We start from the raw sequence: 19,021 nt of genomic DNA on the forward strand, positions 1-19,021 counted from the left end.
TTTAAATTGTAAATCAGAATCAGTTCGCCAACATACCAGAGTTTTTCCTATCCCTGTCACCATAATAGATTATTAACAATTTTTAGGACAACTGTTAGGATAACACTTTAACATGGGAAAAATTGCATTATTAAGGACGGTAATTTGAAAGTATTTTTGGTTAATAGGCACTAATTAATCGCAATCAAAAATAATAAATGATCGATTTTATTTTTAAGTTTATTAACAGTTTAGCACAACAAAATACGAAAAAAACGGAGTTAAGTTTCAAAGTATCCAAGACATAATACCCAAAACTATTTTTGATTATAGAAAAAACCAGTTTGGTCTTCAAAGGTTTTTTCTAAAAAAACATCGTTTCATCTGTTTTAGTTTGCGAAAATTTGGTTTGGAAAATTAAGTTTAAAAGCAACTGTTCTGAAAATATTTGCTGTTCAGTGGGTACTATGTCCTGCTAACCGTTAACAAAATTAATACTAATTGTTCAACATGTTAATAGATAAGACCGATGTTATCATTCTCGGGTAAAATTCAAACCTAATTAAAACGTATGTTATTAATATGGTTGCCCAAACTAAGAAATTTTGAAAGTTTAGGCTGTCTGATGATTTTTACACTACCTGTTCAGGCTCCCAGTTAAACGAATATTTCTAGAAAACGAACAATTGAATAACAAAAACTTTGACGCAAACATATACATAGGAAGTTAAGCAATTTAAGGAAATGATGCTCGGTTTAAAAGGTTCATCTTTAAACTGACTCGTATAATAAATTAGTTGAAGTTACATTAGTTTAGTTGCAAATTGTTTTTTGGACAAAACCATAAATACAATCCCAACTGCCCAAAAATTTTGAAGAAGTCTTTTTTTCCGAACTTCGATTTCTTCAGTTCTTTTGACTTGTTTTTGAGACCTATTTTTGACTTATTTTTGACCTTTCTTTCGAAATTAAAGAAAAATGGATCTTGATAACAATCCAATCCAAGCCAATCCAATCCAAATGGTCTCTATGTTACGTAAAAATTAACCCGATAAGGAGGGACTAAATTAACGGTTGAGCATGCCAGAATATTGAGTCAAGTTACAAATACCACCCCCCCCCCCTTTTTCTTCAATATTGGAGAGGGGCTTGTTATATAGACCCAATGAGGCTATGTATACCTACCATACGCAAGTAGTTCATGAGTGAGAGTCCGTTCTCCCAGCCCATCTGTGGGTTCTTGCATGACATGCTCCTAGGAGTGACAACCGCCGCGTTCTGCAAAGAAATCAGTCCTTTCTGCAGCACCGAGATCGCATCAGACATCAACGCCATCTGCAGCTGAAACACAAGAGCAGAAATCTGAAGTCAAATCAGGAATTTATAGAAAGGAAAATCAATTGCTCCAAAAAAGTCAAAACAAATAAATTTAATTAATGGGTGTCTGCATGCGTATGTACATCTAGTTGCACATATGCGTGAGGTCAGTAGGCCAGGATCTGGAAACCTCTTCTGATCTCCCCAGCCGTCCCAACAAGAGCATGAAGACCTTCGGTGAATCAAATGAGAAAATTTGTTTCAGCCCAGCGTTCAGACGTTTTTTAAATTCGTAGGATCAGCAATCAAATCAGTTTAAAAAAATGCTGATCCCTTTTAGATTATTGCAATAAATAGAGCTTCCTTCAGGTCATCTCCTAAAACTATAGTTGTCTGGAAAAATTTACCCGAAAAATATGTGGCGTGGGCAGGAAATTTTCTTTAAAGTGGCGCAGTTTCTTTTGCAAAAAAAAGAAGCTGCTCCAAAATTTTGAAAAAAATTTGACCGCTGCGGTGCCATTAATTGAGTTCTACATTTGCTGGCTCTTTCTGCTTCTGATTTTAAAATCGTGATTCTAAATTTTTGCTCGTATAACTTCTGTTCACGGAGACCAACTGTTACAAAAATTGAAATGTAGACTAATTGGGCTATCATAATTATATTTGGTCATCATAACTTAATTTTGCAAAACCACCCGTTACACCATAAAGTTGATACTTATGCTAGGTGTGGGATGGGCCCATTGAGTTTTTGGTAGTTTATTATAAAATATAATTTAACTACTCACCGATATGGAGGAGTTGCGTATGTATGTGATGGGTAGTAGAGACAGCTGGTCGGCCCTGGCGTTCTTGAAAGCGTTGGCCTTGCCCAGGTACCTGTATGAGTCATAGTCCATCAACTTAAACACTGTGATGTTCATGTCTCCCTGCGTGTAGTTCGTCAAGTAGTATTCCGTCAACTCCTGAAATCACACGTCAAGTATCCCAGTAACATAGTACATAGAAGCGAAGTATTCACTAATTTAAACACTAATTTTAAGTAGGGGTATAAAGCGGCAGTTTTCCATGATTTGAACTGCTCGTATGCTGGTTTTTTCCCTCTTGGATTAATCATAATTCTCCATTATTTAGAGAAAACTTGGAGATCACGTTTGGCATGTAAAACATGAAAAACTGTTGGTCGAGTAATGAGCAATGGCTTTTGCTTTCTATTTCAGTCGAATTTCAGCTACTGTGTCTACTCCTACAATGATTAGTCTTTTTGCTTGAAGATGACGGTAAGTATTTAAAAATGGCGTTATTTTTGACGGAGATACCAAAGTGATTCGTCGAAAAGATGCAAAAGACAAAACCAGCTGATAAGTTATTCTTATAACATATGGTCAGCATTGGCAGGTAAATTGCCTTTTTTGCGCTGCTTAGAATCTCAAGCTTATCCTTTTCGCACGGCTTGGAAGATTTCATCAATAGAATTTTTCATGTTTCTGAGTTTTTTTCCTTTTTTCCGTAAATTTCACATTTTCATGATTTTCAAAACGCAATTGAATTGACTCTAAAGTTTAATCTGGAAAGCTTTTAGCAACCTGGCGTCCAAACATAAATTTTAATTCTAACTGTAACTTTTCCGGAACATATTTCTGCTCGAATTAAATCTAATCTTCTTCCAGTTATTTCAGCTCAATCTCGCCCTTTCCGCTCCCCTTCACTCTAACGGGACGGGAGATTTGAGACTCCTTCACGGCAACAGCAAAACTAGGAGACACCTGAGGCATTCTAGGGCAACCTTAGTTTACAAATTGAACCACTAATTGGTCCACTTTACAAGAAATCGGGGCGAAGTTGTCATAACATTTTGCCCAAATAAAGCCTAAATTTACCAACTTTTAGTGTATTTATTTTAACTGCTATTTTCCACTGAGACATACATTAGCCCAAAACTTTTAATATCTGAATCATAAAACTTTGTAGTTGGCAGTTCGCAAGAGCATGAAAGAAAAGCTGCCCTAATTTTAACTCAGCAAAACTCTGCAACCTTTCTTGCAGACTATTTTCAGAAATATAAGAATCGGATTGCGCAAACCCCTCGGGCAAAATTCTAGTCTAATCACGCTGGCATAATGTTTTCAACTATGTACACTTGAGTTAATACCCTGTAAACTTAGCGGAAAGCGCCATAAAAATTACTGCGCTAATTTCCGACTGTGTTTTCATCCCTGTTTAAACAACTTTGCCTTTAACACAGCGGGAACAGTGCCGGAAACAAAGTCCACTACTTCTGCCGTCCACTTAACTTTGGCCAGAGTCTAGAGGATCACTTTAATTTGGCGGAATAAGTTGGTGGCTTACGTAGGCCGGTCCTCTGGACCCGGCTAGATTGACTTTGCCTTTAGCCCTGGGGTTCAGATTGGAAACATATGAGGGTTTAAGGGATAGAATGATCACCCGCCGTGGGATTTAGTCTAAGCCAACCCTCCCCTCCTTTGGTACATTTCAACAAACTCTGCCAACTCTCTATGTACGCGATATTCCTTGGAGTCATAGAAGTACTGATATTTAGTTAATAATTGGGATAAGCTATCTCGAAATTGTATCGAAACTTGCTAAGGCGCGAACGTGTTTGGCTCAACTTAAATCTATGCTAATGGCCATGACATGAACTTATTGACGTAGTTATTGAAAATCATTTGACGTGGAAGATCAAATCTTTGAAGTATGATTTTAATTTATGGGACTGCTTTCCGTTTCAGATGTCACAGTTAGAGTCAACCTATAAGCTCATTTCTCTTCAAAAGATTGCTTAATTTCAACTTAAACTTGAAACTGTTGTAATGGGTTTATCAAACGCAACTTCACATGAATTTTCTCGAAGGTTCAATGCTGTCAAAGAAGGTTTAGTGTTAGTCAGTAGAAAGGCGGACGCTCGCATGCCGGTCCCTTGGAGAAGAATAGCAGGTCAAACTAGAGCTCGTTCTCTAATTAACGGCTCGTTAGTTGCCTATTGTTCCGAACACTGAAGTTGCATAGGAATTTTAGTAACTGACTTGTTTTTTTTTCTCATGCAAAATCAAGTACCATAAACAATTTTAGATCGGTTCGATAGGTTACATGAAAGGCCTTTGAATCATTACTTTAAGTAGTGTTGAAAAAATGTTTTTTCAATTGTTTTTCATTTAATCAAATTGACTTGAGTTTCCATTGCTTAAATTAGAGGGAGGTGCGAGGATTTTCTTGAGAGCTGGGGGATTTTCGAAACAAATTCCGAACATTTTGTTGGCCTTTTATTTGGTCGACTCATTTTTTTTCGAGCTCTCCCAAAGCACTATGCAAACCTATTTTGCACAGCATGCGAATTTAACAAAAAACAAACCAAAAATAACTTTTTGGGGCACTGTTTGAAAGCTTTGGCCAAAAAATGGCGTTCATTGAAACACATTTACACCAAATGGGTCTGTAAAGTATAAACTGAAATTCGTATTACCACAAATCACAACAGTTGCATATGCGATTCCATTTATATCAAATCTAAACAAAATCCACAAAAGCAAAAATCACAATTTCTAGACCACTGTCTTGAAATTGTTGCGAGACTTTACGACTCTCAGCAAACTTAGCTGGACATTCACAATTTTGAATCAGTTTTGTCCAGCAAAAATCACTAAAATGTCACCGCAGACGGTATAGGTGACAAACAGCACGTGTTTGGGAAGTAGTACCTTATGCGAGTAATAGCAACTGTGATAAGTTATGAAATTTTCACACTCATAGTGAGAAATGAAGGCTTAATATCAGTTTTGACGAAAATAATCAACGGGCAATTTCTTAGATTTCGATCGAAAATTAGACTCAGATCATGGACCCTTGGTCTACAGAAGCTACACGCAAGTCCCTTTAGGTATAAATTGGTGTCTTTGACAATAAGTTCTTTCGATATTTTTAGTATTTGTTTTAAGAAAAAATCCTAAATAATTAGGTAAAGTTTTCAACTTAAAGACGTCGCATTCTAAATCCCTAATTTAACTCAATTTGAATGTGCGGACCGAAAAAGCATGGCTTTGTTTGAGGTTTCTTGGGAAATTATCTTGAAAAAGTTGTAATATTTGACAATTTTGATTAAAAAAACTATCAGAATTGGAAACATTTAGACTTCTTCAACCGTCTTCATGGGTTGTTTAATAGCAGTATCACTAGCCTCATTGTTTTTTTCTGTTTCAACTATGGTTGCCATGCCCCCCCCCCCAATTGAAATGTACGAAAAAAATAAGAAAGATAATGTGACTCACAAATGAAGTGAAGATGTAGTGATGATACTCAGTCAACATCTGTAGATCTTTCATCTGAAACATAACAGAATAACATGTTTTTTTTCAATTCTTTTTCAATACTGGCTTCATTTTTCATCCGATTTCGGATAATAGCTTAAATATTGCAATAAGTTTTTGTTCCGACCACTGAAAATGGGGAGAAATTTTGTATTCGGCTGTGTTTTAGTTTTTTACTTTTTCCACTCAAAATCAGGTACCACAAATAATCATCGGACAGGATTGAGTGATAAATCATATTAAAGGTTTTTCAGTCGTGATTGGAACCACATTTAAAAATGTCGAAAAAAAAGTGTTTGAAATTTTTGATTTTTCATCGAATTAGAATGCAAAATTTAATCCCTAAAAACTTAGTTTTGATCAAGTAAAATTACTTTTGTAGCTCCATTTTTGGAACCAAAAACATCAGAACTTTGGAAAATATTCTGCAAAAAAAATTTGAAATAAAAGTCGAAGTTTTCGGAATTTTTTTCCTTATCAGTTTTCTCAAAAAAAATTGTGTCTATGTTACTATGAATGACATTTTCTGAAATTGTGTCTATGTTACTATGAATGAAATTGTGTCTATGTTACTATGAATGACATGCTCAAAATATAGTTTTACATTAGACTTTTTAATCACTTCCTTCACTAATTTGAAAAAAAAAGCTTTTTCTTGTAGTTTTTTAAACACTATGGTTGGAATCTTCTGTGCAACTTGCACAGTAAACGGCTATCCTTCTTCTTTTTGCTTGCTTTCTTTTTGTTTTCTACACAAAATCAGGTACCACAAATAACCATCAGACTGGGTTGGGTGATATATCATATTAAAGCCCTTTTAGTCGTGACTCGAACAACATTAGGAAATTTTCAAAAAGTTTTCCCACTGTCGGGAAAAACCGGTTTGAAATTTCTGATTTTTGTCTTAATTCGAGCTAATAAATAAGCTTGCAATAGCTTATTTCAATGACCTAAAAGCTTACACTAGATGAATTTAAGCCGTAGCAATTTAGATTTACTCGTGGAAAGTTAGTTTTTTTTTCAATATCATAGCGCTTTTTGGAATCAAAAACTTCAAAATTTCAAAAAAATTGCACGTTTTTTTGTTGATTTTTTTCAGTCATTTTTGTACAAAAATTGTTTTTTTTTTCAATTTAAGTATTTTACTAAAACTGTCGGAAATTCTTAAGCTCTAATTTTTTGTCAAGATCTTTTTATCACGCCACACCGAATAAACTACCCTAATTTGAAAAGAAAAATTTGTTGTGTTTCTTAAGACGATGGTCGGAACATTCTGTGCTTTTTTGCAGAATAACCGGCTATCCTTGCTTACATTGTTTCTTTGAATTAGAGCCAATTACGATGAAAAACACGTGGATTTGTTGCTATTTTAGTCAAAATTTCTCATCAAATTGTGTATTTTTTTGCCAAGGTGAACGTCATTACCAGGCAAATTTAGCGGAGGAGGTGCAGCATTAAGTTCAACTTTGAAACTGACCCTACACAAAACCTTTGATTATATACTTATGGCTTACAACTTTGGCACCAAGGGAGCCCAAAGTAAATGTTTCAGCAGATCATTCATTGAATTCTCATTTGGCGTTAGAATGATTGAATCTCACGATTCCATTTCACCCCCCTGCTACTTACTGTGTTGAGCAGTGTGATGAGAGTGAGTGGGTGGCAGTCTACAATCACTCTCTTCCTCGTATTCCTGAACTGCTTCAGAGTCTGCACCAGTCGCTCCTTCGTCTCCTTCTCCTCCCCCACCTGCACCTTCCACGCAGTGAACGAGGAGTTCGAGGTGTCCTGCAGTCGCATCACATCTCCCATCTGGCGAAGACCTGAAACACCACAAACTCCATCTTTCTTTACAACTCTGATTTTATTGGTCATGAAATTGGTATAAAGTACATGACTATTGTTTCGTTGCTACATGATTCGAAAAAAAAAACAAGTTATACAAAACACTTCCACGAGCATATTTTAAAATTTTTTCAAGCAAGATGATTGTGGTTTGCAAAACAACCAGCTGTGCTTGCTTTTTTATAATGTTCATCCCCCAATTTATGTTCGGATTTATACCTTTTTATTTCAATATCAACGTCAAATAGGGCCGCGTTAGTTGTTATTTTAAAGCCCATATTGGATTGTGATTTTGATTGAAAAAAATTACTCAGAGTAGTTTTTTGCCGTTTTCAAGAAGTGATCCGAACTTTTTTGTATCCAGGCTGTATTGCCAATTTTTTTGAAAGTAACTCATATTTTTCTTCTGACCCTCGAATAGTGGGAAGAATGTACACCGTAGACTGGTTTTCCAAGTTATTTCAACAAACTGGCAACTGGCAACAAACTGGCACTGTGTCTCTAAGTTTTCGGTTGAAGTTACAAGCATTAAACTTCTAGCTATAAGTTTTATGTCCACAACAAACCTTTTTATTTACATATTCATGTTTTTTGCTAATAACCGAAGCAATAGCTTTAGAAAAAAAGTTTTAATAAGCTTTAGAAAAAAAATCGTCTTTTTAACAGGTAGACATTGAGCGATTTTAGTCAGGTAGACATTGAGGGAAGTAAATGATGCCGTGAGGTCAGATTGGAAAAACTATTTCGGTTTTGCATTTTTTAAATTAAAAGAAAAATTTAAATTGCCACTTTGTTATAATGTCGTGCATCGGTAGTGATGGTGCCCAGTAATCATATGATTGCGGGTTCAAATCGCATGTGCGCTGCAATTTACAAGGTGAGCTCTTGTAAGACAGCCATAGCGTAGTTAACCTTGAATGTTTAAACTTCGGTTAGGCCTAGGGCTGGTTAACTGAAAAAAAAAAATAACTATCGCGCGATTTCCTTCATTTTTTAACGCCTAATTGGTGAGTTAATCTGGTTCAAAAATCATTTCAAATTCGTATGAGACAAACTATTTAGTTTTTATAATATATTACAGGGCGCAGAACATATCAGTCTATACTTAACGGCAGAAAATTTTCAAGAAAAACTACACAATTTATTCAAGCTTTTTTAAGCTACTTCCTAAAGGCAGTAGAAACATTCAACACTTGGTCCCGATAAGAGCGGTCATTTTCTTGTAATGGGAATACAATATTAAAGGCTCTTGTTTTGCGTTCAATTTGATGACTAATTTGTCAGTATTTGGCTGAAAAATTCAAAAAAAATATCAGTTACTAAGTGATACAACTACTGGTATCAGGGCAACGACCTAAAATATTTTTTAAAAGCAAAATGTCTTTTACAAATGAAATCTTGGAATGTTTTTTTTTAAATATCCTCCGCTGTCTCAAATTCTACTTGAGCTGTATCAATTCACGGTGAGATTTTCGAAGACGGAGAGCAAATTGCTGAAAGAAGGTGCTCTTTCGACTACCTTGATATAAGTAAATATATCAAAAATTGAATTCTAAATATATGAAAAAAAAAAAATTTCAACGAAAAAAAAACATTTGAAAAAATTGACACAAAACAGCCCAAATTTTGCAAAAATCAGCCGTTTTTTTAAAATTTTTCTCTAGATTCCCTTTTTTCTAAAAATGGCGAATGAATGAAGTCAAAAAATGCAAGATGAAATGTTTGTAATGCCAAAAATAGCGTTAAAATTGTTGTGGGTTAAAGTTTAGAGGTCAAGTTGTTTAACTCAGACTAACAGCCCAAAAATTAGTCAGACCAGTTTTTCTCGACACAAACAAAGTTGACAGCACAAAAAAACTCTGAGTGAAATCCTAAACGCCGCACTTAGTATCCTATGCGCTATCTTGGAGGTAATTAAAAAAGGGCATGCATGCTTCCTCATCACTTTGTGACGTAATCGGAACAGAAGTTAAACACTGAGGCGAAGCTGCGCTTTGCAAAAACTTGAAAGAATACGACCGAAAATCAGCTCTATTACGTGAAATAAGAAAAAGTAGAAATCAATTTCAAAGTAGTAAAATTTCGGCTCTGTGTCAGATTCAAATCTGCGACCCAGTAAAGTTGAGTCTCACGCAATAACCTCTCAGCCACGGATGCTTAAGTTCCCCAAAAACAAGCCATCAGTAACGCAGCTTCATATGCTAATAATTTGTTAATTCGATGCCAAATACAAAAGTCACAAATTTGCATGTAATAAATTGGAAAACATAAAACATAAATCAATTAAGGGTTTGAAAAAAAAATTGCGAGCTAGACTAAGTTGCAAAATTTCTGAAATCGAGCTTTCTATCATTGATTGAACTGCTCTTTGAAACAAATAAATTTTTCCGGTTCAGTTAACTTTTTACTAATCAAATGTCAAAGCACATATGATATTATACTGCTACCGCAGCCTACCGATTCAAAAAAGCCAACAATAGTAGCACTTTTAATTGCAACTTAGGTTGGAAAAAAAGAAAATCCGTACTAATACAAGCCTAAATTCGCAAGTGTAGATTACGCGAAATAACTAATCAAAATAGCTCAAGTTGGAATTTTAGAAATCCTTGTTACCAAAAAAAATCAGGCATTCGACCCCTTCACCAACTAAAAGGTCCCCCGTTTGGTTTTATTTTATGATATCAATTTTAGGCCGACCAATCGTAAATTTTTTCTTAAGGCGCCTTTGGCGCCAATATATAAACTTTGAAGGGGAGCGCGCGCCGAAAAACGCAATTTTTTGTCAAAATTTTTCAAAAAAAAGCCCAAAAACGGCTTTTTGACCAGTTTTTTTTTCTCAAAAATTTGCTTGCGGCGCAAAATATTGGTCAAAATAAGGTCTTTGTAGTTTTCTTAGAGTGCTCGGAAAATCAATTTGAAAAAACGTCGTCAAAATTTTCGAACAATTTTTTGAAAGTCCGCCGCCTCTCAAGAAAATCCTAAGTCCTCCTCTATTCTAAACTGAAAATTATTGCAAAAATGGTTCTTCGAAATCGGAATTGGCTAAGAAAATAATCATTGCAGTTACAGTTTTTTTTTACTACTGGAAAAGGTATAGTAATTGGTAGGCTAAACTTTTTTGGATCACTGACCGTCTTCAGTTTCGTACAGGATGGCGAACCTCTCCCACTTGTAGTAGTCCACAATGTCATACATGATGCGATTGATGGTGGAGTAGTGGGGGTAGAGGTTGATGTAGAAGCTGCCTGGGTTGTCCGTCTGGAACTGGGGCGAGTAGTGGATGATTGGCACCTCGAACATGTCCCCGAAAGACTGGATTGCAGCTCCCGCATTCTTCCCCGGCGGGGCTAAGATCGCCACCACGCCCTCCTCCAACAGTGAACAAGCTGAAAAAAAAACGCAAGTAATTTCTGGCTATTATTTATATAATTTGATGCGATTTTAATTTTTTGTTTCTTATGAATGATTTTTAGACTTAATTCATAAATGATATCAATGCCCTTTTGGTTTGAGTTAAAATTAACGATGAATCATATAGAAAACTTAGCCTTCAAGCTACATCGCATCGCCAGTTGCTTGAAGACGATTACTGGTAAATTGTTTCCTGTTACTGTCATGATTGTATCAAAACGGACAAAAACAGGAATTTTATGAACGGGGCTGAAAATCAAGTCGACTTTTTGAACTGAACAACTTAAATTTTTGAGATCTATCATTACCCCTGAAAGACACATCTCAGCAATAATTTTAGCTAATGGTTTTTTTTTTGTTTTAACAACAATACAATGAAATAATTCAAGTTGTATTGATCATTTTCTTCCTAGGTCAATTTTTTCAAATTCAAACAAATACTAAGAAAAAGGCTCAATTTCAAAGGTTTTCATCATTATTAACCATTTTTTTCTGCTTTGTCTCGAGATAGATTTTGATCTGATTTCTTAAGTTGTGAAAAGACATTAATTAATCCCCGTGGGTTTTATCGCAAAGAGTCAAATTGACCGGATCTATTTGCAACTTTCGGGACCAAATGCGGTTCAATTAGTATTCTAATCGGCTTAATAACCGGGCTTACATTTCACTCATTCATACTCGCTCAAATTAACTTTTCTTGGGCATTTTTAAAACTCGAACTTTGTTTTTCATAAAAGAGATCGCTTCAAGTAATTTAGGGTCAAAACATACGAGTTATGAGTTGAAATGATATTAAAGAATATAGCTTTTTCTCAGTTAGGTTGGTCCAAATGTCAAAACTTGTCAAAGTAGAGCAAACAAATGTGATTAGTTTGGGCCAAATTTGCTTACTTAAGACTTAGCAAAGACCCACAAAACTGACTCTTTCAATTAGCAGGCCCCTTTATATCTATAAGGGTCGTTCGTTTGTCTCCTCTGAACAGGTTTTATTTAATGACCTGAAGAGGTCGTATTAACGAAAAAACATTGATTCCACAAAATTTATTTTAAGCAAAACACAAATCTCAGATAGTCTCAGGATTTCATATGTTCAAATTTACTCAGACTTACAAAACCATTTTTGATGTTTTTTTAATAATCTAGTAAAATTAAAGTTGATACGCCAATTTTTTGTTTGCCAAAAATTAATTGTTGGGCAAGGGCAACGTTCAATCAGTATTCAGCTTACGACTTGGGATCCAACTTAAAACCATTTGCAAATGGATGGCAACCATTAATGAGGGGTCGATCAGAAGAAACCGAAGTGTCATCTTTTTGGCAATATTTTTAGGCTATGAGTTTTTTTTGCAAAATTTTGAATACAAAACCAGTCAAAACAAGGATAGCCGGTTATTGTGGGATGTTGAATATAGCCAAGAATATTTCTTTTCAAATAAGTGTCGTTTTTTTTGCGTGGCGTGATAGAACGTTGTGAACGAAAAAGTAGAACTTACGCATATACGCATAGTGAAATAAGCAAAATGTACTATAGTTTTTGAAGAAAAAAAACTAAAAAAAAAATCATTGCAAAAAAGTTTTCAAACAGTTTTAAAGTTTTTTCAAATTGTTTTGCAGAAATTTTTTGAGTTTTTGAATTTTTTGTGCTCAAAACAGCGCTAAGAGCTCTAAAACTAATTTTCTCGAGTAAAACTAAGTTTTTACGGCTTAAATTCAGCATAAATAAGCTTGCTCAATTGCTTTTATTGCTCTTATTCAGACTCAAAATTAAAATTTCAAACTACTTTCTCAATACTGAGAAATTAAAAAAAAAAAAGTAGTTTGAATCACGATTGAAAAGGTTTTTAAAAGATATTTCACTTGACTCACTCGAATGATTATTTAGGATACCTGATTTCCTGATTTTGCATGGAAAACAAAAAAAGAACCCGAATAATAAGTTATTCCCCATTTTTAATGATCGGAACAAATAGCCTTGGTTCGCCATCACCCTTACTTATGATTTACAGGAAGTTGCACGAGATACTTAGCAGTCATATTTGCATATTGATTTAAATTAATTATCATCAATAATTAGGAAACAAGGCTGCTTGTATCAGGGTGAAGTCCTGAATATTCCGACGGCATTTTAATGTCTATGGATTTGTATTTGCTTTTAGAAATTGAATGACACATTTAAAAACAAAAGAAAAAAAACGGGCTATTTAAACACGTACAAAGTGACATATTTCGGTTATATTTAAGTATTAAATAGACTAAATTGCTCGCCTCAATTCAATTTGAAACAAATTTTACGACTGATTAAATCTTCACTCACACGTCAATGCACGAAATATATCGCGCATTAATTGTAAAAGTGAGCAAATGGGCAATCTTTCAATCCCCACAACTTCACAAAAAAAGATTAAAGGTAAAATAATTTTGTTTTGTTTTGAGCTCGAGACCACACTTTTCGAATGATTTTTTCAACTTCCGTTAAGAACCGGTAGTAAAAAAGCCAAAGTATGTCTGGGGAAAAACCAACTCGATCACGATTACTCCGTCATTTTGTTTGAAAGTAGTTGGAACAATAAATGAGTGAGTTCAATTGTACGACCGACAATAGCAGGACTGAAAAAATCCAAATGGAATGACCAAACATGAGCAATCAATTTTCGAGCAATTGGTCTTTTTCGAACGAGAGATTCGCCACGTGACTTTATTTATAAGCTTACCTTGTATCGATGTCTGGAAAGCGTTGTCCGGGTCAATCTGTTTGATGATGGGCTGGATTGAGAAGGAGGTGCCTGGGAAGGAGCTGGCTCTGTTCACCTCATCCAGGGTCCACTGCAGGAACAGACGCAGGTCCGGCTGCGAACTGGGAATTATAGCACCTGCAACACACAACCAATCATTATACATAGAATGATACGGCAAAACCTATAAAAAAATATTAGGATAAAAAATACTCACAGAACCATTGTTGTAAACAGAACCATTATTTTATACAAGCATACACGGAGACATAACCATTGTTTTATGCATGGAACCATTAGTTATTACATAGAACCATACACAGAACCACAGTCATAACACCTCACTCAGCAACTTTGAAAGATTAACGCGAAAAAGTTAACCTTTATTTTTTATTAACTTTTCATGTAAACACTGCAAAAAGTGATATTTCGTCGTCAATATTTTGCTAAAATAACCTTAAAAAAGTTACTCTTGTCGCGATTTTTTTAAAATTGCGTCATGCTTCTGACAGGCCAGAGCATTGCTAAATAAAACAATTCACAGTATATACCATTCATTCGGGTGTGTGGATTATGTATTTAATATCAATGATATGCCGACACCTTCTGACGAAGAGAAAGGGTTCTTATACCAAAAATTAAAATCATATCGAGAGTACTCTAAATAAGGAAGGCAAGATTATAGGGAGGGACCTATCGCTATTTGCAATCGATGAATTTAAGATGACTTTCGAAAAGGACTCAATAGCTTTTTTATCTTCTGTCTCCATTGATAAGATTACTCCTATTGTATGGCGCTATTGAAGCTCGTATTGATTGTTGCATTGTTGAACTGGCGGTGAGAATGAGCTCTATGGGAGCCTCTCGACGCACCAATGCAAGCTAGCAGGTGAAACTGATTAGACTTCAGTTTTGGAAATTAAGATATTAAGGGGAGGGGTAAAATGTCGGTAGAAGCGCAATCAATACAGGTTTGCTTTTCCATTTTGTCGCAAGCGACGCGATGCGATCTTAAATTCAATGGATGCATAATTCAAAATGAGCCAATATTGCGAAGAATAAATGCCGCAATTTTTTTTGGAAAAAGTCTGATAAAAAATATAAAATATGTAAGAGAAGTACAAAAAGTATAACTTCTTATAATCGTAGGACGAAAATTTATAGCGTCAAAATTATGTAAAGACGTCATAATTATGATGTCCGAAAAAAAAATTCAAAATAGTTCAAATAGTTCAAAATTTTCTGACTACCGTTTGACTTGTTTCAATTTTCTAAGATTTTTAATTTTTTTTGTCCCACCAACAATGTGAAGTTTCAAATGATATAAATTGATTTCTGTATGAAATGATTGAAAACAATTAATTTTTTTCAATTCGCTCCATTTGTCATAGATCAGCGCGTTAGAATTTGGAACAATTTCATGCAATGAAAAGTTTCACACACGCATTGAAAATCGTAAATAAAAAAATTGTAATTTAAAACAAGGATAGCCGGTTGATGTGCAAGTAGCACAGAGTGTTCCGATCACAGTCTTTAAAAAAATACAAAAATAATTTCTCAAATTAGTGCCGTTTTCTTTGCATGTTGTGATTTAAAAATCTGAACGAAAAATAGAACTTAGGCATATTTTAGAGTAATAGTAAACTAGGTCAATTGGAAAACAGTTTTTGAAGAAAAATGACTAAAAAAAATTGAAAAAATTCTAAAAAATACAAAAAAAAATTTTGCGGAATATTTTTGAATTTTCAAGTTTTTGATTCCCAAAAATGAGCTGAAAAACTCCAAAAACGACCTTTACTTGAGTAAAACTAAGTTTTCACGGCTTAAGTTAAGCTTAATTAAGCTATCGCAATTACTAATTTCCTTACTAATTAGCTCGAAATTAGACCAAAAATGAAAAATTTTAAACCGTTTTTTCTCGACACTGTAAAAATTTGTTTAAAAATTTTTAATGTCGTTCGAATCACGACATAAAAAGTTTTAATAAGATATATCACTCAACTTTGTCCGATGATTATTTGTGGTAGCTGATTTTGCGTGGAAAACAAAAAAAACTAAAACACAACCGAATACAAAGTTCCTCCCCATTTTCAATGTTCGGAACAAAAACGAAAATCTCCAACTCAGTATAAAAATTTCCACCAAAAACATTTATTTCTAACTTCAAGCAATCGGAACAAGAACCTTAAAATGATGGAAAATACTCAACACAATTTGAACTTTTAGATGTTTCTTAGTTTGCTGGCAAAAATATATACCAGCACAAAACTTTTATCTGAAGCTGAAATCAGAATAGCGAATTGAAGAAATGGCCGTGCAGAAAAATAGGAAAAGTATACAAGTGTCAAAAAACCGGCTTGAAAGTTATGTTTTGGTTCAATTTAAGAGCGGATAAGGCCGGCAAGTTACAGCTTGGGCCAAGCTTGGGCCAAAAATATGTTAATTCAATTGAGAAAAATGTTCATTTGATTGCGTAAAAAAATTATCTGTACTATTTTAAATCAAGTTCTTGCTAGAGTCCAAACGGTTGAAATCAAAATAACGGGTTGTCAAAGATATTGAATATTCAAACAAATTGGGGCATATTCAGAAAACAATGTTTAATTTCGACCTAGTGTAAGTCACTTGAAAAAAAAAAGAATAATTCTTATTTGTGAGTTAAAATAATTGTCTGGCACTTGCAATTCAAATGAAAAAAAAAATCAAAAAATTGAATGCAATTACTCCTTCTGGTAATTTGACACGGGTTTTCAAATCACTAAAAAGTATGCGCTGTCAATGAAAAACGTCAATACAGCCGAAAACTACAGCTTAATATAAGGGAATCCCGGGTTGACGTCGTAGGAGTAGCCATCCCTGATTCAGCATTATATCATCAATCAGTGCTCTAAATGTACTGATCATAAATAAGTGGCTAATTATCAGTGCCTGAAGCCGCGATGAATATTTGATGCACTTTGCAGCTATAAATCGTAGGTAATTCTGCGAGACTATAGCTAAGAGTCATTGTAGGTGACTGGGAATCAATAGATTGTGGGATTGATCCCGGTTGGGAGCATTCTTTCCTAAAAAATGCAAAAATCAGCGCTGATTTCAGAGATAGCTTAGCAATAATTTCTAGATTCAGCGCTGTTTCGGAGATTAATCAGATTTATTTTAGAATTGGAGCTTCAGTACTGATTGATCGATATCAGTTTTTATCATGAATAAGTGTTTGATTTGCTGCGTATGTTTTTGCTATTCAGATTCCGTTTTATAGGTTAACAAATAACCTTGTTGATTTGACTATAGAACCAGTTTTCTGTGTAAGTTTCACCAGTAAACTTTCTTAATTCAACTATTTAAGGAAATTAACCAAATTGTTATCAATTGAAAACAGAAAAATGAACAATACATTGAGATGCTTTTTGAATTTCTTACAAGACCGAAACACGATAATTGTGATTTGAGCCTCAAAAAGTCTGACGGCGATTATAAGACTGATAATTGTGCCGATCCATTTTTAGAATCCTTTCTGGCTGATGCGCCAGTGAGTACTTTGGAGAAACTCTTTACCAGAAAAGCAGATACCACAAATAAACATCAAAGCAGATACCACAAATAAACATCAGATGGCTTCGAGTTTTTTAGGGCGTTTTCTTTTTAGGGTCTTTTGAATTATCATTTTTGTTAAACAAAATTGCACCGAATGCTAATTTTGGATAGTAAGCTTTAGATCTGTTTTCCTCATTTTTTTGAAACCGCGCATAAGTTTTCATACTCACCAATTTTGTAGACAGTTTGAGCCAGAGAAGGGGAGACTAAAAGGCATGTCCAGACTAGGAGCGTGTGAGTCACTTTCAACCAATCACAGACCGAGGAGACACATGCACGCCCACTTCCACCGCCTTTCCTCCTTCTACTCCAATTTGATGACCTCAAATGACCTCCGTGCCTGGAAGTTCTGCCATGATTAAGTTCAACTTTATCAAATTTTTCTGAACTCCGAATTACACGTGGGTCCTTGCTTTTTTGACAAGCTTTTGATCTTTGATAACTGCCAGAAAATCTGTTGATTTCGGGATTAGAATGAAAACCCATTTGGAGCTAATTTTCAAATCAACTTTTGAAAATTTAAAATAGATAACAATAATAATAATAGTAGCTTTGTGATAAAAATGGCAGCGATTAATTTTATCGAAATAAATTTTCTGAAACTTTATTTGTGAATATTTGGAAATCAATTTTCAAAGGAAATCCATTGACTATATATGTCTTGATTTTTTATAAGCAGCCATGAAATTTTTAACGCAATAATCATCATAAAAGATTCAGACGAAATTCAAATTCCCAGACATGAAAGTAAATAAGGAAAATAATTTTAGTCTGGATATTTCATTGAATATGCATATAGACCAACTGATTCAAACTCAATGAAAAAAAAATCACGGAAGAAATTTGAAAATCACGGTTTTTCTTTTTGTCTTCTGATTCAAAAATAGTGTATTTTCAATGGCTGAAAAAGACCGGTACAATAATCGAATGGTATACGTAATAAAGAATATTTAAAGACTGTGCACATCATTTTTTGTAGTAATGGTCAGATCTCAAATATTTGAACGTTTCAGTTGAAGTTGTTGTTTTTTTCTGCAATATGATAAAAGTTGTCTTCGCATCATTTGCTTTTTAACCGCATAAATTTGAGCTGTTAGACAATAGAGTGAACAATGAAGAATAAAAATAGAGCTAAGTAAGTTGTTCTATCATGGAGGTCCGTCTACGTCAATATGTTCGTTAATTTTTGGTGTCCACCATCGGTTTAAAAACCATTTTTTCCAACTTTCATCGTGATTTGGTAACGCGTGTTCGACTCTAAATAATGTCTGTCAATGAATTTCAATGTAAAAGCGTGGTTTGCATTCCTCATTCAACAGACATTATGGCTGAAACAGAGACATATGCACATAAAATAAACGATTTACTTTTTTGCGCAAAAAAGTGAATACACATTTTTTATATAATTTTTTCTAAAATTTATTTCAAAAAATTGGCGGAAATTCATTTAATTTAAAATGAGATTAAGATTTAATTAGGCGAAGTTTGAATCGAATGCATTGCAAGTCTATCTTGAAAGCTCATTTACATAGACGCGAATCAACCACTATAACCGTACAACCGTTTTGCATTAGTTGTCTGCACTAGTGGACAAAATTAAGCGCAAATTCAGTTTTTTTTCTCTCCAAAATGCCTGTTTTCAAGAATGATTTTGGACAAATTTTACCGGGGCAAATTTTAATTGAACCTAACTTTTTGCATAGACTAAGAGCGCATGATCAGAGCTGTTCTCTATGAAATTATAAAAATTTGACTTTAAAAACTTGCTAATTTTTTCCGGGTTTGAAAAGGCCAGTTTTTACCCTTTGCTCTAAGCATTTC

General features: G+C 34.4%; 1 protein-coding gene across 10 annotated transcripts in view; it reads right to left on the reverse strand.

Moving 5' to 3' along the window:
• LOC134840469 (glutamate receptor ionotropic, kainate 2-like) overlaps positions 1 to 19,021 on the reverse strand; it is a 59,034-nt gene that overhangs the window by 19,233 nt on the left and 20,780 nt on the right. For 9 of the 10 annotated variants that reach the window (XM_063856280.1, XM_063856284.1, XM_063856287.1 and 6 more), the window contains exons 2-9: positions 17,371 to 18,528; positions 13,586 to 13,744; positions 10,595 to 10,849; positions 7,248 to 7,441; positions 5,580 to 5,633; positions 2,085 to 2,261; positions 1,165 to 1,320; positions 621 to 650 (exon numbers count right to left, since the gene is read on the reverse strand). In XM_063856280.1, the coding sequence (XP_063712350.1) occupies positions 621 to 650; positions 1,165 to 1,320; positions 2,085 to 2,261; positions 5,580 to 5,633; positions 7,248 to 7,441; positions 10,595 to 10,849; positions 13,586 to 13,744; positions 17,371 to 17,686 (1,341 nt within the window). In that variant the 5' untranslated portion in view covers positions 17,687 to 18,528. The remainder of the gene's footprint in view (positions 1 to 620; positions 651 to 1,164; positions 1,321 to 2,084; positions 2,262 to 5,579; positions 5,634 to 7,247; positions 7,442 to 10,594; positions 10,850 to 13,585; positions 13,745 to 17,370; positions 18,529 to 19,021) is intronic. The other variant, XM_063856288.1, reaches the window with a different exon arrangement.

The sequence above is a fragment of the Symsagittifera roscoffensis genome, chromosome 2 (assembly GCF_963678635.1).
Source record: "Symsagittifera roscoffensis chromosome 2, txSymRosc1.1, whole genome shotgun sequence".
Lineage (NCBI taxonomy): Eukaryota > Metazoa > Xenacoelomorpha > Acoela > Convolutidae > Symsagittifera > Symsagittifera roscoffensis.